This window comes from Scyliorhinus torazame, chromosome 29 (genome assembly GCF_047496885.1).
Source record: "Scyliorhinus torazame isolate Kashiwa2021f chromosome 29, sScyTor2.1, whole genome shotgun sequence".
Taxonomy (NCBI): Eukaryota; Metazoa; Chordata; class Chondrichthyes; order Carcharhiniformes; family Scyliorhinidae; genus Scyliorhinus; species Scyliorhinus torazame.
In genome coordinates, this window is record NC_092735.1 from 23774466 (window position 1) to 23798581 (window position 24116).

The 24116-nt window shown below is 46.0% G+C and overlaps 2 protein-coding genes across 2 annotated transcripts; both read left to right on the forward strand.

Moving 5' to 3' along the window:
• The first annotated feature begins 6754 nt into the window (after nt 1-6754).
• LOC140403750 (ferritin, middle subunit-like) lies at nt 6755-13174 on the forward strand. Its single transcript, XM_072491911.1, has 4 exons — nt 6755-6908; nt 8421-8567; nt 8818-8943; nt 12871-13174. Exons 1-4 carry the CDS (start codon nt 6807-6809, stop codon nt 13024-13026), a joined length of 531 nt encoding a protein of 176 aa, XP_072348012.1. The 5' UTR covers nt 6755-6806; the 3' UTR covers nt 13027-13174.
• A 7014-nt stretch (nt 13175-20188) lies between these two features.
• Nucleotides 20189-23224, forward strand: LOC140403751 (ferritin, higher subunit-like). Its single transcript, XM_072491912.1, has 4 exons — nt 20189-20354; nt 21258-21404; nt 21682-21807; nt 22851-23224. The coding sequence occupies exons 1-4, from the start codon at nt 20253-20255 to the stop codon at nt 23004-23006; spliced, it is 531 nt and encodes a 176-aa protein (XP_072348013.1). The 5' UTR covers nt 20189-20252; the 3' UTR covers nt 23007-23224.
• The last annotated feature ends 892 nt before the right edge of the window (nt 23225-24116 follow it).

Here is a 24116-nt window from a genome sequence, read left to right on the forward strand (position 1 = left end):
CCATCCTCTGATGAATCAATAATTCCGAATGAGGAGCGCCACCTGGAGGAATCAGCAAAGAATTTACTTTTGGGTGGGGGACTTCAATGTCCATCAAGAGTGGTTCTGTAGCATCACTGCTGTACAAGTCCTAAAGGACCTTACTGCTCGTCTGGTGTTGCGGGGAAGAACATACTAGACCCCATTCTCTCCAAACTGTCTGCCGCAGGGGCATCTTGTCTATGGCAATATCGGCTGCCGCAGGGGCATCTTGTCTATCGTAATATCGGCAGAAGTGACCACTGCACAGACCTTGTGGAGACTAAGTCCTGTGCTCCTAGAGTATAGCCTCCATTGTGTTTGTGACACTACCACTCTGCTAAGTGGGATAGATTCACAACAGATCTAGCATCTCCCAAGACTGGTCACCGTGAGGCCACTGTGCGCCAACAGCAACAGAATTGTACCCCGCCACAATCTGTGACCTCATAAGAACATAAGAACTAGGAGCAGGAGTAGGCCATCTGGCCCCTCGAGCCTGCTCCGCCATTCAATGAGATCATGGCTGATCTTTTGTGGACTCAGCTCCACTTTCCGGCCCGAACACCATAACCCTTAATCCCTTTATTCTTCAAAAAACTATCTATCTTTATCTTAAAAACATTTAATGAAGGAGCCTCTACTGCTTCACTGGCAAGGAATTCCAGAGATTCACAACCCTTTGGGTGAAGAAGTTCCTCCTAAACTCAGTCCTAAATCTACTTCCCCTTATTTTGAGGTTATGCCCCCTAGTTCTGCTTTCACCCGTCAGTGGAAACAACCTGCCCGCATCTATCCTATCTATTCCCTTCATAATCTTATATGTTTCTATAAGATCCATGGTAGAACCCTCAAGAGTATTGAAAGTCAGAGAGATCTAGGTGTACAGGTCCACAGGTCACTGAAAGGGGCAACACAGGTGGAGAAGGTAGTCAAGAAGGCATACGGCATGCTTGCCTTCATTGGCCGGGGCATTGAGTATAAGAATTGGCAAGTCATGTTGCAGCTGTATAGAACCTTAGTTAGGCCACACTTGGAGTATAGTGTTCAATTCTGGTCGCCACACTACCAGAAGGATGTGGAGGCTTTAGAGAGGGTGCAGAACAGATTTACCAGGATGTTGCCTGGTATGGAGGGCATTAGCTATGAGGAGCGGTTGAATAAACCTGGTTTGTTATCACTGGAACGACGGAGGTTGAGGGGCGACCTGATAGAGGTCTACAAAATTATGAGGGGCATAGACAGAGTGGATAGTCAGAGGCTTTTTCCCAGGGTAGAGGGGTCAATTACTAGGGGGCATAGGTTTAAGGTGAGAGGGGCAAGGTTTAGAGTAGATGTACGAGGCAAGTTTTTTTACACAGAGGGTAGTGGGTGCCTGGAACTCGCTACCGGAGGAGGTGGTGGAAGCAGGGACGATAGTGACATTTAAAGGGCATCTTGACAAATACATGGGAATAGAGGGATACGGACCCAGGAAGTGTAGAAGATTTTAGTTTAGACGGGCAGCATGGTCGGCACAGGCTTGGAGGGCCGAAGGGCCTGTTCCTGTGCTGTACTTTTCTTTGTTCTATGGTCCGGAATATGCCCCATGCTACCATTACCACCAAGCCAGGGGATCAACTCTGGTTCAATGCAGTGCCAGGCTTTACAAAAAAGAGGTGTCAACCTGTTGAAGCTACAAGACAGGACTACTTGTGTGCCAAACTGCATGTGAGAGGCAGAGGTAAGCATTCCCACAACCATTGGATAAGAACTAAGCTCTGCAGTCCTGTCCCACCAGCCATGACTGGTAGTGAACAATTAAACAACTCACTGGAGGAGGAGTCTCCACAAATATCCCCATCCTCCATCATGGAGGAGTGCAAAAGACTAAAGTGAAGCATTCGCAATAATCTTCAGCCAGAAGTGCCATCTCCTCCAGACATCCCCAGCATCAGGAATACCAGTCTTAAGCCCCTGTGATGTCAGGAAATTGTTGTAGGCACTGGATATTACAAAGGCTATGGCCCTGACAACATTCCAACAATAGTATAGAATCATAGAATTTACTGTGCAGAAGGAGGCCATTCAGCCCATTGAGTCTGCACCGGCCCTTGGAAAGAGCACCCTACCCAAGCCCACACCTCCACTCTATCCCTGTGACCCAGTAACACAATCTAATCTTTTGGCATGGCCAAATTTTGCATAATTTTCCATTTTGGAAGGACAAATATGAATGCGGAATACAGGGTTAACGGTAGAGTTCTTGGCAGTGTGGCGGAGCAGAGAGATCTTGGGGTCTATGTTCATACATCTTTGAAAGTTGCCACTCAAGTGGATAGAGCTGTGAAGAAGGCCCACGGTGTGCTAGCGTTCATTAACAGAGGGATTGAATTTAAGAACCGTGAGGTGATGATGCAGCTGTACAAAACTTTGGTACGGCCACAATTTGGAGTATTGTGTACAGTTCTGGTCGCCTCATTTTAGGAAGGATGTGGAAGCTTTGGAAAAGGTGCAAAGGAGATTTACCAGGATGTTGCCTGGAATGGAGAGTAGGTCTTACGAGGAAAGGTTGAGGGTGCTCATTAGAACGGAGAAGGATGAGGGGCGACTTGATAGAGGTTTATAAGATGATCAGGGGAATAGATAGAGTAGACAGTCAGAGACTTTTTCCCCGGGTGGAACAAAACCATTACAAGGGGACATAAATTTAAGGTGAATGGTGGAAGATATAGGGGGGATGTCAGAGGTAGGTTCTTTACCCAGAGAGTAGTGGGGGCATGGAATGCACTGCCTGTGGAAGTAGTTGAGTCGGAAACATTAGGGACCTTCAAGCAGCTATTGGATAGGTACATGGATTACGGTAGAATGATATAGTGTAGATTAATTTGTTCTTAAGGGCAGCACGGTAGCATTGTGGATAGCACAATTGCTTCACAGCGCCAGGGTCCCACAGTCCAAAGATGTGCAGGTTAGGTGGATTGGCCATGATAAATTGCCCTTAGTGTCCAAAATTGCCCTTAGAGTTGGGTGGAGGTGTGGACCTTGGGTAGGGTGCTCTTTCCAGACTCAATGGGCCGAATGGCCTCCTTCTGCACTGTGGATTCTATGATAATCTATGATTAATCTAGGACAAAAAGGTTCGGCACAACATCATGGGCTGAAGGGCCTGTTCTGTGCTGTATTTTTCTATGTTCTATGTTCTATAACCAATCCAGCAAACCTGCTCATCTTTGGACTGTGGGAGGAAACCGGAGCACCCGGAGGAAACCCACGGGGAGAACGTGCAGACTCCGCACAGACAGTCACCCAAGGCTGGAATCGAACCCGGGCCCTGGCGCTGTGAGGCAGCAGTGCTAACCACTGTGACACCGTGCCGCCCTAATCTTTATTAGTGTCACAAGTAGGCTTACATTAACACTGTTACTGTGAAAAGTCCCCAGTCGCCACATTTCGGCGCCTGTCCGGGTACAATGAGGGAGAATTCAGAATGTCCAATTCACCTAACAAGCACGTCTTTCGGAATTTGTGGGGGGAAACCGGAGCAGCCGGAGGAAACCCACGCAGGCACGGGGAGAACGCGCAGACTCCGCACAGACAGTGACCCAAGCCGGGAATTGAACCTGGGACCCTGGCGCTGTGAAGCAACAGTGCTAAGCACTATGCTACTGTGCCGCTCTACATAAGCTTGTGATCCAGAGCTAGCTGCGCCCCTAGCCAAGCTGTTCTAGTACAACTATAACACTGGCATTAATGGCATGTGATAGACAGAGGTAAGCGATCCCACAACCAACGGATCAGAACTAAACTCTGTGGTCCTGCCACATCCAGCTATGGCTGGTGGTGGACTATTGAACAACTCACTGGAAGAGGAAACTCCACAAATAACCCAGTCCTCAATGATAGGGAGCCCAGCACATATAATATTAATAATAATCTTTATTAGTGTCACCAGTAGTCTTACATTAACTCTGTGCAAATGTAAAGGCTGAAGCATTTGAAATAGTCTTCAGCTGGAAGTGCCGAGTGGATGGTCCATCTCGATCTCCTCCAGAGGTCCCCAACATCACAGATGTTAGTCTTCAGCCAATTCGATTCATCCCACGTGATATCAAGAAATGGTTGAAGGTACTGGCTATTGCAAAGGCTATGGGCCCTGACAATATTCCAATAATAGTACTGAAGACTTGTGCTCCGAACTGGCCGCAGCCCTTACCAAGCTGTTCCAGTGCAGCTACATTGGCATCTACTAGGAATGGTGGAAAATTGCCCAGGTATGTCCTGTACACAAGAACAGGACAAATCCAACCTGGACTATTACAGTGCGATCAGTCTACTTTCACTCATCTGCAAAGTGATGGAAGGGGTCATCACAAGTGCTATCAAGTGGCACTTACTCAGCAATAACCTGCTCACTAAGGGTTCCGCCAGGGTCACTCAGCTCATTACTGCCTTAGCTCTAAGGTGGACAAAAGAGCTGAATTCTAGAGGTGGGACGAGAGTGACTGCCATTGACGTCAAGGTAGCATGTGATCGAGTTTGACATCAAGGAGCCCTAGCTAAACTGGAGTCAATGGGAATCAGGGGGGAAACTCTCCACTGGTTGGAGTCACACCTGGCACAAAGGACGATGGTTGTGGTGGTTGGAGATCAGTCATCTCAGTCACGGGACATCACTTCAGGAATTCCTCAGGGTAGTCTCTTAAACCCAGCCAACTTCAACTGCTTCATCAATTATCTTCCTTCTAACATAAGGTCAGATGTAGGGATGTTCGCTGATGATTGCACAATGTTCAGCACCATTCGAGACTCCTCAGATACTGAAGCTGTTTACTTGGAAATGCAACAAGACCTGGACAATATTTAGGCTTGGGTGACAAGTGGCAAGTTACATTTGGGCCATACAAGTGCCAGGCAATGACCATCTCCTCTAAAAGAGGATCTACCCATCACCCTTTGGCATTCAATGGCATTACCATCACTGAATCCCCCCACAATCAACATTCTGGGAGATTTCCATTAACCAGAAACTGAACTGGACCAGCCATATAAATACCGTGGCTACAAGAGCAGGTCAGAGGCTGGGAATCCTGCGGTGAGTAACTCACCTCCTGACTCCCAAAAGCCTGTCCACCACCCACAAGGCACAAGCCAGGAGTGTGGTGGAATACTCTCCATTTACCTGGATGAGTTCAGCTCCAACAACACTCAAGAAGCTCGACACCATCCAGGACAAAACAGCCCATTTGAATGGCACCGTGTCCACAAACATTTACTCCTTCCACTTCCATTGCACTGTAGCAGCCGTGTGCACCACCTACAAGATGCACTGCAGGAACTCCCCAAGGATCCTTCAGCAGTGCCTTCCAAAGCCACTACCATCTAGAAAGACAGGGGCAGCAGATTCCTGGGAATATCATCACTTGGAAGTTCCCCTCCGAGTCACTCACCATCCTGACTTGGAAATATATCGGCCGTTCCTTCATTGTCGCTGGGTCAAAACCCAGGAATCCCTCCCTAACAGCACTGAGGGTGGATCTACACCATATAGACTGCAGCGGTCAGGAAGGCAGCTCACCACCACTTTCTCAAGAGTAATTAGGAATGAGCAGCGAAGACCAGATCCAGCATTAATTAATTATTTTTAAGAATTCACCTTGCAGTTGCTGACCTTTGTTCAAGAAACAGCTGATGTGCATCTCAATCCATCTTGGGGAGGCGTTCTGACTGTAGGAATACATTGGAGGGGGGGAGCTGACCCTATGGGGCACCCTGCTATTTAACCACACACCCATCAACCCGCCTTGCTGAACAACATCAAGATTCCATATCAACTAGTTCTGGAATCTGACCTCAAAAAGTTACCCTTGGAATTGACACTGGCCTGAGCGGAATTGTATTATGGTCTGCCTCCAATGCCACCTCTGTTGGTGCAGTGAACATGTCGGAAAATATTGGCCTGAAAATGGCGCGGACATATTATTGGAGGACGACTCTTGGCCTGGGCCCAGTGGCGAGTTTCTTTGCTGTCCATAACCAATACCTCGACCGAAACGTTCTTGAGAGCGGATGGTTGTTGTTGTAACAATTAATCACCAAATGGAGATAACACAATGGCAGCCACACAATATGCATCCAGTAAGTGGAAATTAGACATAGAGGCCTGAGGCCTACCATGTAGCCAGAGTTTTCAGCACTGGTTTTCAAACTGGGCTCCCTGCCACTAACATGGGTCCACAATGTCATCATCCGTCAATCTACCATCAGATCCCGAGGTTGGATGCCCCCCAGCACTTTGCTTTGTACACGAATGGGAAAATGTTTTCTGCAAACAATGTTCTAATTGGAATTCCCAGCAATTAGAGGGGGAACTCACACTGAAGTACATCGAACATGTCTTAATACCTCCACTCAAAGGTCACAATGAGCTTTTAGAGAGCTGGCATTTTCAGATGAAGGTCAATCAGTATTTCTATCATGGTTGAGTTTCTATTCACATGAGCCTCTCTTTGAACATTCTGATTGGTTCCTGCGTCCCAAATCTTCTCCTGTGCTGATTGGAATCCAATTGGACAACGCAGCTGATTGATTGGTCAACAAGAGTGATTGGCCATCGTTGATGATGTAATTTCCTGCTCAAGAAAATCCCTTTGGTGCCTGAAGTATAAATGCAAGTTCTTTGGCAGTGGATTTTACCTGTAGTTTGTGTTGCTCCTGAATTTGTAATAAAGATTTGTGCTTTATTGGCCGTTTGCCAAAAAAAAATTTTAAAAAATAATAATAGTAATAATAAATTACCTGGTCATAGAATGGATTCCCAAGTTTGCCAAAACTATCACCAGGATTGTGAAGCAGCTGTCAACAAGCAGATCAACATTGAGCTCACTGCCTCTTATCTTTATCTTTCTTTGGTGAGTTTTGTCTGTATGGATTTAAAATAAAATCTTGCCCTGTTTTAACCTAACTTGACTTATTACATCAGCTCAGTTGAAGAGTTATCTGAAGTTGAAACATTAGCTTTGTGTTCTCTCCACGGATGTTATCAGACCTGTTTTCAGCATTGTTTCTGATTCCAGCATCTGCAGTAATTTGCTGTTATCTTTTGACTTGGTACCTGTTTATTGAGTTCTATTATAGTCCTAACTAAATATCAATCCAACTGAATTATCATGTTACACAGAATCATAGAATTTACAGTGCAGAAGGAGGTCATTCGGCCCATCGAGTCTGCACCGGCCTTTGGAAATAGTACCCAACTTAAGCCCATGCGTCCACCTTATCCCCGTAACCCCACATAACCTTTTTGAACGGGGCAATTTATGCAATCCTCCTAACCTGCACATCTTTGGACTGTGGGAGGAAACCCACGCAAACACTGGAGAACGTGCAGACTCCGCACAGACAGTGACCCAGCCGGGAATCGAACCTGGAGCAGTGAAGCAACTGCGCTACCGTGCTGCCCTTGCTACAGGGTGAGACTTTCAGTGATGTCTGAACTCAACCTGGTGTGTGAACTGGCTGCTAGAATGATGTGCACAGAACAAAGGTGTTCTTGAGTTAATCTTTGAACATTTATTCATTTGTGACTGGGATTTGCTCCTCCTCTCTCTCTCTTTCTCTTTCTCTCTCCCTCCCCCCCCCCCCCCCCCCCCCCCAGTTGCCTCAACTGAATGGAATTATTGACTACTAGTTCAGATGGGAGTTCAATCAGCAGCGGTGTGGGAATGGAGTCACCTGTAGGCCACACTGGGTATAGACAGCAACTTTCATTAATGAACCAGTTGGCATTTTAAATAATTTGGACAGCTTTATCTGATATCGGCTTTACTTCCAAATGTTCTCAGATCGCCTGAGATCTGAACATGTTCTCTGGGTGACTTGATCCATAACATTGTTAAGTGTGTCAATATTTTGCAGACAAGATACTCTGAAATTTAAATTTGTTATGGGAAGGAAACTGCAGCAATTCTGTCAATATTGACTGCTTTCCTAATGAAGTATCATATTCAGGAGAAATTAGACTTTTTTTAAATTCCCATTTTCATAGTGTCTAATATTGCAAATGTGTACATTCAATTATTTTTTCTAGCAGTCAGTTGTACTCTGATTGTTTCAATAATATGGAATTGAGTAGATGTTAAACCATGCAAAATGGTTGAATTTCAATCAATAGGTAATCTAGGAGTATTTATTCATCAAAACTGTACTTCAAATATTCTGCTGCTCTTGGATTGTCCCATAGACTAATTTTCAGAATTAGGGAAATTGAGTTACAGACCACTCGATAGAATTGAGAAAGATGAACAGAATTTCAACCCCCTCCTTATTGAATAGTTAATTTGGTTAGAAAGCTAGAAGAGGATGTGTACTAATGTGTAAGATTCAGTGGTATGGTTCATGTAATCTGAATTTTTCTCTTTCAGACGTCCTTCTTTGACCGGGACGATGTCGCCCTCAACAACTTCTCCCAGTTCTTCAAACATCAGTCCCAAGAGAAGCAGGACCACACGGAGAAGCTGATGAAATTCCAAAATCAACGTGGAGGCCGCATCCTCCTACAGGATGTGAAGGTTGGATTTTGGGGGGAAATGGTGGCTTCAATTGATGAGATTGACAAGATGATCAAATCCTAAAGGGGGAGGGAGAAGTTTCTTTATAGCTCCCCCAGCCTATCTCTCTCCAAGTTAACTGTTATACAGAACAATATCTGCTGTCTGCACCAATGGGGACCGTGTTGACATAATCCTGAAGACCTTCTGAGGGTGTAAATGATGGGATACAAGAACCCTGAAATAACTGACCTGTCTTTCTCCATTGTAGAAACCAGAGAGGGATGAGTGGGGCAACAGTCTCCAGGCAATGCAGGTTGCCCTGGATCTGGAGAAGAATGTGAACCAGAGTTTGCTGGATCTTCACCAACTCGCCACCACCCAGACTGACCCTCATGTAAGCTTCACTTCATCGTATTTCTGATCACTGGTTGACTTTGGTATAGAGCAGGACAGACCCTTCGGCCCTCGCTGTTGCGCTGACCTGTGAAACCACTCTGAAGCCCATCTACACTATTCCCTTATCGTCCATATGTCTATCCAATGACCATTTGAATGCCTTTAGTGTGGTGAGTCCACTACTGTTGCAGGCAGGGCATTCCACACCCTTGCTACTCTGAGTAAAGAACCTACCTCTGACATCTGTCTTGTATCTATCTCCCCTCAATTTAAAGCTATGTCCCCTCGTGCTAGGAACGAGGAAAAAGGCTCTCACTGTCCACCTCTGATCATCTTGTATGCCTCAATTAAGTCACCTCTTAACCTTCTTCTCCCTAATGAAAACAGCCTCCAGTCCCTCAGCCTTTCTTCATAAGATCTTCCCTCCATACCAGGCAACATTCTGGTAAATCTCCTCTGCACCCTTTCCAATGCTGCCACATCCTTCCTATAATGCGGCGACCAGAATTGCATGTAATACTCCAAATGCGGCCGCTCCACAGTTTTGTACAGCTGCAACATGACCTCATGGCTCCAAAACTCAATCCCTCTACCAATAAAAGCTAACACACCGTACGCCTTCTTAACAACCCTCTCAACCTGGGTGGTAACTTTCAGGGATCTATATACATGGACACTGAGATCTCTCTGCTCATCCACACTGCCAAGAATCTTACCATTAGCCCAGTACTCTGTCTTCCTGTTATTCCTTCCAAAATGAATCACCTCCCACTTTTCTGCATTAAACTCCATTTGCCACCTCAGCCCAGCGCTGCAGCTTATCTATGTCCCTCTGTAACTTGTAACATCCTTCTGCACTGTCCACAACTCCACCGACTTTAGTGTCATCTGCAAATTTACTCCCCCATCCTTCTATGCCCTCCTCCAGGCCATTTATAAAAATGACAAACAGCAGTGGCCCCAAAATAGATCCTTGTGGTACACCACTAGTAACTGGACTCCAGTCTGAACATTTCCCATCAGCCACCACCCTTTGTCTTCTTCCAGCTAGCCAATTTCTGATCCAAACTGCTAAATCACCCTAAATCCCATGCCTCTGTATTTTCTGCAGTAGCCTACCATGGGGAACCTTATCAAACGCTTTACTGAAATCCATATACACCACATCAACTGCTTTACCCTCATCCACCTGTTTGGTCACCTTCTCAAAGAACTCGATAAGGTTTGTGAGGCACGACCTACCCTTCACAAAACCATGTTGACTATCTCTAATTAAATTATTCCTTTCCATCCTATCTCTTATAAACCTTTCCAAGATTTTTCCCACAACAGAAGTAAGGCTCACTGGTCTATAGTTACTGGGGTTGTCTCTACTCCCCTTTTTTTTTTTCATAGAATTTACAGTGCAGAAGGAGGCCATTCGGCCCATCGAGTCTGCACCGGCTCTTGGAAAGAGCACCCTACCCAAGGTCAACACCTCCACCCTATCCCCATAACCCAGTAACCCCACCCAACACCAAGGGCAATTTTGGACACTAAGGGCAATTTATCATGGCCAATCCACCTAACCTGCACATCTTTGGACTGTGGGAGGAAACTGGAGCACCCGGAGGAAACCCACGCACACACTGGGAGGATGTGCAGACTCCTCACAGACAGTGACCCAAGCCGGAATCGAACCTGGGACCCTGGAGCTGTGAAGCAATTGTGCTATCCACAATGCTACCATGCTGCCCTATCTTGAACAAGGGGACAACATTTGCTATCCTCCAGTCTTCTGGCACAAAGATGACTTCAAGATCAAAGGCTCAGCAGTCTCCTCCCTAGCTTCCCAGAGAATCCTAGGATAAATCCCATTCGGCTTGGGTTGAGCAGCATGTCACAGGCAATGATGCAATGTATCCAATTGGTGCCCCAACACAACATTGTCCTGAAGCTCCACATACCACTGGCCATGTGGGCCTGAATGTGAGTGAGCATCATTCCAAACTGCTTTTGGCTAAAAGCTGGATAAAACTATATTTTTTTTAATGTTGTTTGTGGCTGCACTGGTGGAGCATGGGGGTCAGAATTTTCTACATTGAAGACCACTCGAGACATAGTCTGTATAATAATATTTTGTCATAAGTAGACTTGATTGATTGATATTTATTGCCACATGTACTGAAAAGTATTTTTCTGCAACCAAGGGAACGTACATAGTAGACAAAAGAATAATCAACAGGGTACATTGACAGTGGTGCATCAAGTGATTGGTTACAGTGCGGAACAAGGCCAAACAAGAGCAGCATAGGGTGTCGTGAATAGTGTTCTTACAGCGAACCGATCAGTTCAAGGGAGAGTCGTTGAGGAGTCTGGCAGCTGTGGGGAAGAAGCTGTTCCTATGTATGAATGTGCGGGCCTTCCGACTTCTGTGCGGGCCTTCCGACTTCTGTGCGGGCCTTCCGACTTCTGTGCGGGCCTGGAAGAGGGCAAAGTCTGGGTGGGAGGGATCTCTGACAATGCTGTCTGCCTTTCTGAGTAGGTGGGAGGTGTATACAGAATCAATGGGAGGAAGGCAAGCTTGTGTGATGCGTTGGGCTGCGGTTCACCACACTGTCGGTTTGCATTAACACTGCAATGAAGTTACTGTGAAAATCCCCTAGTCGCCACACTCCGGCGCCTGTTCGGGTACACAGGGAGAATTCAGAATGAGCAATTCACCTAACAAGCACGTCTTTCGGGACTTGTGGGAGGAAACCAGAACACCCGGAGGAAACCCACTGGGGGAGAGCGCACAGACAGTGACCCAAGCTGTGAATTGAACTCTGGTCCCTGGTGTTTTGAAGCAACAGTGCTAACCACGATGGTACCGTACCACCCAGAACAATCTGATGTGCCAGATCTAGAGGCATTATTTTTGCAAGAGCAGGAATGTTACATTTTCCAGGCCAATATGTATTGATCAATCATTTATCACATTGTCTGGCACTGAGAGCTTGCTTGTACATAACTGCTCCCATTTACTGTATCTCAACAGACTACAATGCAAAAGTACTTGATTGGCTATAAGGTGCACATAGCAACAAAAGCTCCTCTTACCTTCTCATGACCTGCAGAATCCCAAACAAATTTATGATCAGTGAAACTTCATGAGGTGATTCGGTTGCAGGCATGGTGAAGCCAACTCCTTTCTGTCTCCCAACAAGGGGCCGCACGGTAGCATTGTGGATAGCACAATTGCTTCACTGCTCCAGGGTCCCAGGTTCCATTCCGGCTTGGGTCACTGTCTGTGCGGAGTCTGCACATCCTCCCTGTGTGTGCGTGGGTTTCCTCCGGGTGCTCCGGTTTCCTCCCACAGTCCAAAGATGTGCAGGTTAGGTGGACTGGCCATGATAAATTGCCCTTAGTGTCCAAAATTGCCCTTAGTGTTGGGTGGGGTTGCTGGGTTATGGGGATAGGGTGGAGGTGTGGACCTTGGGTAGGGTGCTCTTTCCAAGAGCTGGTGCAGACTCGATGGGCCAAATGGCCTCCTTCTGCACTGTAAATTCTATGAAATATCTATGAAAAGAAGCAGCAGTGGATGGCACTGCCTTGAGTGCCAGGAACCTGGGTTTGAATTTGACCTTGGATGACGTCTGTGTAATTTGCACGTCAGACCCATGTCTGTGGGTTTCCTCCAGGTGCACTGTTTCTTTTCCCCCCCCCCCCCCCCCCCCCCTCCTCCCAAGTTCAAAGATGTGCAGGTTAGGTGGATTGACCATTCCAAATTGTCTCTAGATGGGATTTTGGGGTTATGGGGATTGGGCCTTGGGATGTTCTTTCAGAGGGTTGGTGTAGACTCAACAGGGCTGAATGGCTTGCTCCGTAATGCAATGTAAAGAGAGTCGGTTGCAGAGGAACTGATCTTGTGTCTTGACTATCTCCATAATTCTTTCTCTTCCAGCTGTGTGACTTTCTGGAGACTCACTATTTGGACGAGCAGGTCCAGGTCATCAAGAGACTTGGCGACTACATCACCAACCTGAAGCGGCTGGGAGCTCCTGAGACTGGGATGGGAGAGTACCTGTTTGACAAGCTCTCTCTCGAGGACAGCAGTTAGTGTCACATCCAGGATCCGATTTGTAGATGAGTTGGCTACTGTGCGATGTGCATTGCCACTTATACCTGGACCATTTGGCTGTCTCCAGGAGGAAAGAATTGACTTGCAGTGTCAAATTAATTGAATAAAAAGATGCTTGCTAACTTGACTTGTAGCTCAAATTATTGACTGGTTTAACAAATTATAATTACTCGTGATACTGTAGATCCTCCCTTCAGATTTGGAAGGATGAAGTCTGCTGACTTGTGGACTTCTGTCACACTGAACAAGACCATAAGACATAGGAGCAGAATTAGGCCATTCGGCCCACCGAGTCTGCTTCTGCCATTCAATCGTAGCTGATATTATCCTCATTCTCCTGCCTTCTCCCCATAACCCCTGATCCCTTTATTAATCAAGAACCTATCTATCTCTGTCTTAAAGGCACTTTGTGATTTCGCCTCCACAGCCTTCTGTGGCAGAGTGTTCCACAGATTCACCACCCTCTGGCTGAAGAAATTCCTCCTTATTTCTGTTTTAAAGGATCGTCCCTTTAGTCTGAGATTGTGTCCTCTGGTTCTAGTTTTTCCTACAAGTGGAAACATCCTCTGTATGCCCACTGTATCCATGCCTTGCATTATCCTAAGTTTCAATAAGATTCTCTCTCTTTCTCCCCCCCCCCCCCCCCCCCCCCCCGTTCTAAACTCAAAACGAGTACAGACCCAGAGTCCTCAACCATTCTCTTCATTCCAGGGATCATTCTTGTGATCCTCCTCTGGACCCTTTCCAAGGCCAGCACATCCTGCCTGAGATACGGTGCCCAAAACTGCTCCAGAATACCCCAAATGAGACTGACCGGAGCCTTGAACAGTCTCAGAAGTCTTGTATTCTAGCCCTCTTGACATGAATGCTAACATTGCATTTGCCTTCTTAACTGCCGACTGGACCTGCACGTTAACCTTAAGAGAATCTTGAACAAGGACTCCAAGACCCTTTGTGCTCCTGATTTCCTAAACATTTTCCCATTTAGAAAATAGTCTATGCCTAAACTCCTCCCTCCAAGTGCATAACCTCACACTTTTCCACATTGTATTTCATCTGCCACTTCATTGCCCACTCTCCTAGCCTGTCCAAATCCTTCTGCAGCCCCCTTGCTTCCTCAATGCTACCTGTCCCTCTACAGATCTTTGTATCATCTGCAAACTTAGCAACAGTGCCCTCAGTTCCTCCTTCCAGATAGTTAATGTATATTGTGAAAAGCTGTGGTCCCAGTACAGACCCCCTAAGGCACACCACTAGTCACCGGCTGCCATTCTGAAAAAGACCCATTTATCTCTGCCTTCTGCCAATCCTCTATCCATGCCAGGATCTTACCCTTAACACCATGGGCTCTTAAACTTATTTAACAATCTCCTATGCGGCACCTTGTCAAAGGCCTTCTGGAAAGCTAAATCAATCACGTCCACTAGTTCTCCTTTGTCTAACTTCCTTGTTACCTCAAAGAACGCTAACAGATTTGTCAGGCATTACTTCCCTTTGACAAATCCATGCTGACTCAGTCCTATTTTACCATGCACTTCCAAAAACTCCGTGATCTACTCTTTAGAAATAGACTCTAAAACCTTACCAATGGCCGAAGTCAGGCTAACCGGCCTATAATTTCCTGTCTTTTGCCTCCCTCCCTTCTTAAACAGTGGTGGTACATTAGCCACTTTCCAGTCCTCTGGGACCCTTCCTGCCTCCAGTGATTCCTGAAAGATCACCACCAATGCCTCCACAATCTCCTCAGCAATCTCTTTTAGAACCCTGGGATGTAGTCCATCTGGTCCAGGTGATTTATCCACCTTCAGACCTTTCAGTTTCCCCAGAAGCTTCTCCTTAGTGATGGCCACTGCACTCACCTCTGCCCCCTGATTCTCCTGGAGCTCTGGCATCCCACTGGTGTCTTCCACAGTGAAGACTGATGCAAAGTAACTATTCAGTTTGCCTGCCATGGGCTTGTCCTGAATTTGAGACTAATGACAGAAGGGGGCCTGCAGGTATTTACAATTTCTATCCCTGGTCTTTAATGCAATTAAAATATATCTTCTCTCTGGGTCAGTCTGGGTTTTGCTTTAAGTGATTCAAGGGGTTTGGTAATGGGTTCATTTATTGAGGCTAGGCACATAAACATCTTGTATACAATCGTATGCGCTTTACCTCATTGGAAGCAGAGCTGTGTACTGATCAGATGACCAGTACCTTCTTGTGATATTCTACTGCTATCCCTGTGAAAGATGCACAGTTTAGTTATTTTGCAAGTAACTTAAAAGGGGAAGTTTATTTTTGTGGGAAGGAAGATTGGGCCACCCCTCTGTCCCAATCTCAGATTCTGCTACAGTTTTTAAATGTGTTGGGGGTACAAAGAATAACAGGTGCTTTTTTTGTGATGTGAAAGTTTGTGTAATTTGGAGCCAGAATGTGAAGTTTACTTTGTGTCACCATCTACCTCAAATGGACATCAAAACATTTCCTCCATCGTTGCTGAGTGTCAAATATTAATTTCTCCACCTCCATTCAATAGGCAACACCATCTCCATTCATTTTGGGAACCTTTCCCCACTGGCAGGAATACATTGATAAGCCATCCTAGTGTGGACCCCCTGCTTAAATAACTCCTGTGCCTTTGAGTCAGCCACCCAAGGGTTTGGGGATTTAAAAAATAATAATTTCACAGCAGTAGCACTCCAGGAACTGAGCTCAAATCAAACTTTCTTCAATTGACAGAGACCTGAACTGCATTGGATTACAGTTTGATTTCAACTCTACCCATTGCTGGGGAAGAGTACAAGAACATGGTGACCTGGAAATAACGCTGCTGTATTAGTGGGTAAAGACTTTGGGTAAAACGGTATACTAATAAACTGGTCAAAGTGTCTGGCAATTTACAGACAACAGGTTATAACAGAGCACTTACGTACATTCCAGGTAATCAGGCAAAGTCAACATATTTTTTATGAGAGGGAAATTACATTTAACCAATTTTTTGGAGTTCTTTGAAGAAATAACAGATGCTGTGGATAAAGGGGAATGGGTAGATGTACTGTACTTAGATTGCCAGAGGGTGAACCAGTGGATGTACTATACTTCGATTTCCAGAGGGTGAACCAGTGGATGTACTATACTTAGATTTCCAGAGGGTGAACCAGTGGATGTACTATACTTCGATTTCCAGAGGGTGAACCAGTGGATGTACTATACTTCGATTTCCAGAGGGTGAACCAGTGGATGTACTATACTTCGATTTCCAGAGGGTGAACCAGTGGATGTACTATACTTAGATTTCCAGAGGGTGAACCAGTGGATGTACTATACTTCGATTTCCAGAGGGTGAACCAGTGGATGTACTATACTTCGATTTCCAGAGGGTGAACCAGTGGATGTACTATACTTCGATTTCCAGAGGGTGAACCAGTGGATGTACTATACTTCGATTTACAGAGGGTGAACCAGTGGATGTACTATACTTAGATTTCCAGAGGGTGAACCAGTGGATGTACTATACTTCGATTTCCAGAGGGTGAACCAGTGGATGTACTATACTTCGATTTCCAGAGGGTGAACCAGTGGATGTACTATACTTCGATTTCCAGAGGGTGAACCAGTGGATGTACTATACTTCGATTTCCAGAGGGTGAACCAGTGGATGTACTATACTTCGATTTCCAGAGGGTGAACCAGTGGATGTACTGTACTCTGATTTCCAGAGGGCATTTAATAAGGTGCCACATCAAAGGTCATTGTGGAAAGGGTGGCATGTGGCGCCGTGGATAGCACTGGGACTGCGGCGCTGAGGACCCGGGTTCGAATCCTGGCCCTGGGTCGCTGTCCATGTGGAGTTTGCACATTCTCCCCATGTCTGCGTGGGTTTCACCCCCACAACCCAAAGATGTGCAGGTTTGGTGGATTGGCCACGCTAAATTGACCCTTAGATGGAAAAAAATAAAATAATTGGGTACTCTAAATTTATTTTTATAAAGGTCATTGTGGAAAATGGTCACAATGGTGTTGGCGGGGGGGGGAGGTAACATATTGGCATGGATAGAAGATTAGCTATCTAAGAGGAAACAGACAGCAAGCATAAATGTGTAAACTTCTGGTTGGCAAGATGTATGAATAGTACACCACAGGCCTCAACCCTTTACAATTTTTGCAAATGATTTAGATGAAGGGACCGAAGGTATGGCTGCTAAATTTGCTGATGACACAAAAATTGGTAGGAAAGTCAATTGTGAAGAGGACATAAGAAGGCTACGAAAGGATATAAATAGGGTAGGGCAGTGGGCGCAGCTCTGACAAATGGAATATAATGTGGGGAAATGTGAGGTTGTCCATTTAGGCAGGAGGATTGAAAAAAAAGTGTATTGTTTAAATGGTGAGAGATTGCAGAGCTCTGAGATGCAGAGGGATCTGGGTGTCCTACTGCACGGATCACAAAAGGCTGGAGAGTAAGTGCAGCAAATAATTAGCAAAGCTAATAAAATGCTTTATTTTTTTGCTAGCGGAATTGATTACTAATATGGGGATGTTATGCTTCAAATATAAAGGACATTGCTGAGAACAACATCTGGAAGTCTGTATACAGTTTTGGTCTCCTTATGCAAGGAAGGATGTAAATGCATTGGAAGCAGTTCAGATAAAGTTTATAATAATCTTTATTGTCACAAGTAGGCTTACATTAACACTGCAATGAAGTTACTGTGAAAATTCCCTAGTCGCCACATTCCGCCGCCTGTTCGGGTACACAGAGGGAGAATTCAGAATGTACAATTCACCTAACAGCACGTCTTAGGGACTTGTGGGAGGAAACCGGAGCACCCGGAGGAAACCCACGCAGGCACGGGGAGAACTTGCAGACTCCGCACAGACAGTGACCCAAGCCGGGAATCGAACCTGGGACCCTGGCGCTGTGAAGCAACAGTGCTAACCACTGTGCTACCGTGCCGCCCTCGAACTTACTAGACTAATATCTGGAATGGTTGAAGCGTCTTATGAGAAAAGGTTGAAGTTTAGAAGAGGAAGAGGTGACTTGATTGAAACATATAGGGGGCCTGAGGGGACTTGACAGGATGGATGTGGAGAGGATGTTTCCTCTTGTGGGAGAATCTAGAACTCGGGGTCACTGTTTAAAAATAAACGGTCGGCCATTTTTTAAAACAGAGACGAGGAAAGATTTTTCCTCTCAGAGCGAATTCTCTTGGGGAATTCTCTTCATCAAAAGGTGGTCAAGGAAGAATATCTGTGAGACAGAGGTGGATAATTCTTGATCAGCAAGGGTTGGTGAAAGGTCATCGACATAGGTAGGAATGTGAGTCGAAGTTCAAATTAGATCAGCCGTGATCTTATTGAATGGCTCGAGGGACTGAATGGCCTGAAACTGTTCCTAATTTGGATGCTTCAGTTTGCTTAAGGGAAGGGGCAGCACAGTGGTTAGCACAGTTGCTTCGCAGCTCCAGGGTCCCAGGTTCGATTCCCGGCTTGGGTCACTGTCTGTGCGGAGTCTGCACGTTCTTCCCGTGTCTGCGTGGGTTTCCTCCGGGTGCTCCGGTTTCCTCCCACAAGTCCCGAAAGACGTGCTGTTAGGTGAATGGGACATTCTGAACTCTCCCCCTGCTTCCCGAGGAGGCGCCGGAATGTGGCGACTAGGGGCTTTTCACAGTAACTTCATTGTAGTGTTAATGTAAGCCTACTTGTGACACTAATAAAGATTATTATTATGTGCCATAGGGTGGATGGGCGCCATGGAGACACGGGCCAGGCTTTTGTGGCCCCTCTCACCTAGTCTTGCCAAACTGAATGGCCATTTGAATGGGTCGCCACGACCACCGGTGGGGGCGGGAGATTCGCTGAGGGAGAGCCATGAAATCCTGGCCATAATTGCCTCACGAAGCAATTGGGCCGGGTAGCCAGGCTCTGTGCTGTACATATTCTACATCAACAGGAGCGGAATCTCATCGGAAATGTTCTTGACAGTAGATGGTTGCCCCTTGGACCAAACTAAACTGATGGAGATAATACAATGTTGGGCAGGCGATCTGCTCCCAGCAACTGATTCTGGGGGGATTAGATCTGGAGGCCTGAGGCCTACCATTTGGCTGAGGTTCTCTGCAGAATGTTATCATAGAATTTACAGTGCAGAAGGAGGCCACCCGGCCCATCGAGTCTGCACCGGCTCCTGGAAAGAGCACCCTACCCAAGGTCAACACCTCCACCCTATCCCCACAACCCAGCAACCCCACCCAACACTAAGGGCAATTTTGGACACTAAGGGCAATTTATCATGGCCAATCCACCTAACCTGCACATCTTTGGACTGTGGGAGGAAACCGGAGCACCCGGAGGAAACCCACGCAGACACGGGGAGGACGTGCAGACTCTGCACAGACAGTGACCCAAGCCGGAATCGAACCTGGGACCCTGGAGCTGTGAAGCAATTGTGATATCCACAATTCTACCGTGCTGCCCAAGTTTTCAAACTTAGCTTCCTGCAACCCAGGGAATCCTCAACGTGACCACAGGAAATACGGAATGGGTCCACAAATTCATTGTTTGTCAACCTATCATCACATCCTCGTCTTGGATGGTCCACATCACATTGTTTCAGTTGCTGCAAACCAGCCTGAAAATGCCTTTTTCAAATTATATCTCTATTTTCCAATAAGCTTCAACCCTGTCCTTCAAAAGTTAGAAATAAAGAGTCCCTCAGGGGAACCAAAGAATGTAACTCTGTGTATCTGGAACAAGCTTGTCAACAAGCTTGGGGCAGCACGGTAGCATTGTGGATAGCACAATTCTATGATTAATACCACCTCTCAAAGTCAAAATAAGATTTTAGAGGATATTTTATTGTTGTTTTTAGGTAGAAACACTTCCAGAGTGAGGGTCAAAGGCCAATCACCAATTCTATTATGGTTGAGTTGCCAATCAATGGAACCTCTTCTTTAACATTCTGATTGGTTCCTGGGCCCCACATCCTATCCTGTGCTGATTGGAATCCAATTAGACAAGGCAACTCTTTGATTGGTCAACAAGAGTGCTTGGCTATCATTGGTGATGTCATTTCCTGCTCAATAAAATTACTTTGTGGTCCTGGAGTATAAATGCAAGTGCTTTGGGTATGAGTTTTTGGGTATTGTTGGTTTTTGGTCTAAATTTGAGACTGTGTGTTTTGGTAAAAGAATTAGGGCAAAGAAATCAACACTCACAAAATGGATTCTCAGGTTTCTCAAAACTATCACCAGGATTGTGAAGCAGCTGTCAACAAGCAGATTAACCTGGAGCTCACTGCCTCCTACCTTTATCTTTCTCTGGTGAGTCTTTTGTCTCTGTTTATAATCTATTGTGATTTAAGTAAATTGTCTGTTTTAACCCAACTTGACTTGCCACTATTTTGAGTTTTTGTTTGCTGTCATGTCAGTTCAACCTAGTTTTTGGTAGTAATATTTGCAGCACCGGTGAGCTGGCAGGTGCGCTAATTGGCTGCTCAGTGATAGACGCAGAGCAAAAGTGTTCCTGAGGTTCATCTTTGAATATTTAGTCTCAATGCTACTGACATTTATTGCCCTTCCCGTCCCCCTAACTGCCGCAACTGAGTCAGCAAACCTGGTGGGGGAATAGTGTCACTTGTAGGTCAGGCTGGGTAAAGAAAACCACTTGGGGCAGCATGCTAGCATAGCTCTCGGGTCCCAGGTTTGATTCCCAGCTTGGGTCATTGTCTGTGCGGAGTCAGCACCTTCTCCCTGTGCCTGTGATGGTTTCCAGCTGCTCCGGTTTCCTCCTTCAGTCCAAAAATGGATTGGGCATGATAAATTGCCCTTGGTGTTCAAAAAGGTTGGGTTGGGTGGGGTGGGGTTATGGGGATTGGGTGCTCTTTCCAAGGGCTGGTGCAGACTTGATGGGCTGAATGGCCTCCTGCTGCACTGTATGATCAACTTTTAGTTAGATTTCACCCTCCCTACATTGCCAATGGAGGTTTTAATCTTGAAGAATTTAGACCATTGGATTTGTTTTAATTTTGTCTATAATATCACTTTTTGGCTAATTTTCACAATTAGTACCAGACATTGGGCTACAGACTATTCCATATGCCTGAGGAAGCAAAGAAATTAAGTGTATTGAATAGTAGTTTTGATTAGGAAGCTGGAGGACGTTCGAACCTTACGCGAGAATTGGGCTGTGGTGTGGTTAATGGAATTTGGGTTGTTCCCTTTCAGACTTCCTCCTTTGACCGGGACGATGTGGCTCTCAACAATTTCTCCCAGTTCTTCAAACATCAGTCCCAGGAGAAGCAGGAACATGCGGAGAAGCTGATGAAATTCCAGAATCAACGTGGAGGCCGCATCCTCCTACAGGATGTGAAGGTTGGAGTGGGGAAGGGAGGAATGGCTGCTTAATGATGTGGCTTCAATCACGTTGCTGGGCTTTGAGTTTCTTAGTTTCTAGATTTCTTTGTCCAGAACAGAACCACTTCACAGTGTGGGTCTGAGCTTCAGCAGAAATGCACCTTTGCACACAAGGGTTTTGAATTCTGTTCTGTAATCCAGCACAAGTGTTGACATGTTCCTGAAACCTTTCCTTCAGAGGGTGTAAATGATGTGATGCAAGCACCCTGAAATAACTGACCTTTCTCCATTGTAGAAACCAGAGAGGGATGAGTGGGGCAACAGTCTCCAGGCAATGCAGGTTGCCCTGGATCTGGAGAAGAATGTGAACCAGAGTTTGCTGGATCTTCACCAACTTGCCACCACCCAGACTGACCCTCATGTAAGCTTCACTTCATCGTAATTCTGATCACTGGTAGGTTCGTATTGTTCTGTTTGTTGCCTTGGACAGAATCACCCAGGAGACTCAACACAGCATTGTCCTGATCTCCACCGTCTAGTGAAGCCGGGGGTGGGGGTGGGGGGTGGGGGGGGGCCTGATAAGTGAGCAACATTCCAAACCACAAGTGCTTAAACTAGATAAAACAAGAACTTTCATTTCAAATTTAGCAGTGGCTGTGCTCCACTGGTGTCACACTTGAGATTAGTTTTCTACGATTGAAGTCCACTTGGGACTTGTAGCGATCTGTCCCAATCTACCCCTCCTGGATTGTGGAAGACCCAGAGGCACTGTTTTTAGGAAGAACTGGAATGTTTTCCTGGCCAATGTTTTTTTTTTCATTTCATAGAATTTACAGTGCAGATGTTTTGATCAACAGCAGTCATTTATCACATTGTCTGTTCATGGGAGCTTGCTTGAAAATCAACTCCTCCATTTCCTGTATCACAACAGGGAATACTGTGCAAAAATGTACTTTTTAGCGAGGATGTTTTGGGACGTGGCAACAAGTTAGGGTTTTCTTTTTCTGACCTGCAGAATATCCCAAACAAATTATGATCAGTGACGTTTCAGCAAGAGACTATTTGGTTGCAGGTGACATAATGCAGCAAACTCACTTCAGCCTCCCTACAAGAAGTGGCACACTGGTTAGGACTGCTGCCTCTAGTGCCAGGGACTTGGGTTCAATTCTGACCTTGGATGACATAGATATGTAATTTGCATGCCTTCCCCTTGTCTCTGGGTTTCCTTCCACAGTTCAAAGATGTGCAGGTTCGGACATGATAAATTTTTCCCCTTGGATGGAATTTGGAATTTCTGGGATTGGTTGGGGGAATGGGCCTCTGGTTCTTTCAGCGGATCAGTGCAGACTTGATGGGCTGAATGGCCTGCCCTGCATTCTAATGGATTCTATATGTGGTAGTAAACCGAATTGGTTGCAGAGGAACTGGTCTTGTTTTTCCACTCCATATTTCTTTCTCTTCCAGCTGTGTGACTTTCTGGAGACTCACTATTTGGACGAGCAGGTCAAGGCCATCAAGAGACTTGGCGACTACATCACCAACCTGAAGCGGCTGGGAGCTCCTGAGAATGGGATGGGAGAGTACCTGTTTGACAAGCTCTCGCTGGAGGACAGCAGTTAATATCACATCCAGGATTGGCTGCTGTGTGAGGTGCATTTCCAACTCCACCTGGAACACTTGGTTTTCTCCAAGAATGAACTTGTAGCAAAGAATTTAGTTGTTGCCCCACAATTAAAATAAATAAATCTTTCACTGATCTTGTCTATTGCTCATCATTCAACACTTAACACCTTGGTGCTCACTGTAGTCAATTCCTTGTGCTCAACCTTAAAAATATTCCAAGGTGCTCTGCTTCCACTGCCTCTGGAGGAAGTGAGAGACTTATTGCCCTCTAAAAGATGCATTCACCTCATTGTCGTCATCCCAATTCAGTTCCTGCAGTCTGGATGGTGGGGGGATTGAAGAATTTTTAATGGCCTTTCAGAGCTGCAATTAGTTCTTCCCCAGCTTCATTTTGAATGCCTTTGCCGTGTTTTACTCGTGCACCGCAAGGAGGCTTTTTTTATTTGGTTGCGGGAGAATACACCATCCATCCCATCTTATGTGAACCAGTCTCAATTCCTTCTGTTCCATGCCTGTACTATTTTGATGCTCTTTCTCTGGACACTGGACCAGCCAACTCCCAAGCTGAGGAGCAAACAGCCCAAGGTCTCACTGGCAATATCTAAATGCAAAGCTGATTCAAAATGCATCTTTGCAGAGGGATCTGAATGTCGTTCATCAATTGCAGAAAGCTGGTACGAGGGTACAAAATGTAATAAAGGCAAATGCAACGTTGGTGTTTATTGCAAAAGGACTGGAGTATAAAAGTAGAGAAGTATTGGGACAGCAGAGTGGAGCAGTAGTTAGCACTGCTCCCTCGTGGCGCTGAGGTCCCAGCTCTGGGTCACTGTCTGTGTGGAATTTGTACGTTCTCCCAGTGTCTGCGTAGGTTTCCTCCGGGTGTTCTGGTTTCCTCGCACAGTCCAAAGATGTGCAGGGTCGATGGATTTGCCATAATGAATTGCCCCTTTAAGTGTCCAAGATAGATGGTGGGTGGGGGGGGGGGTTATGAGGTTAGGGTGGGGGAGTGACTGAAGTAGGGTGCCCTATCACTGGGTGGCTGCCGAGTCAATGGACCAAATGGCCACCTTCTGCACTGTAGGGATTCTATGAAGAACATTTCCAATG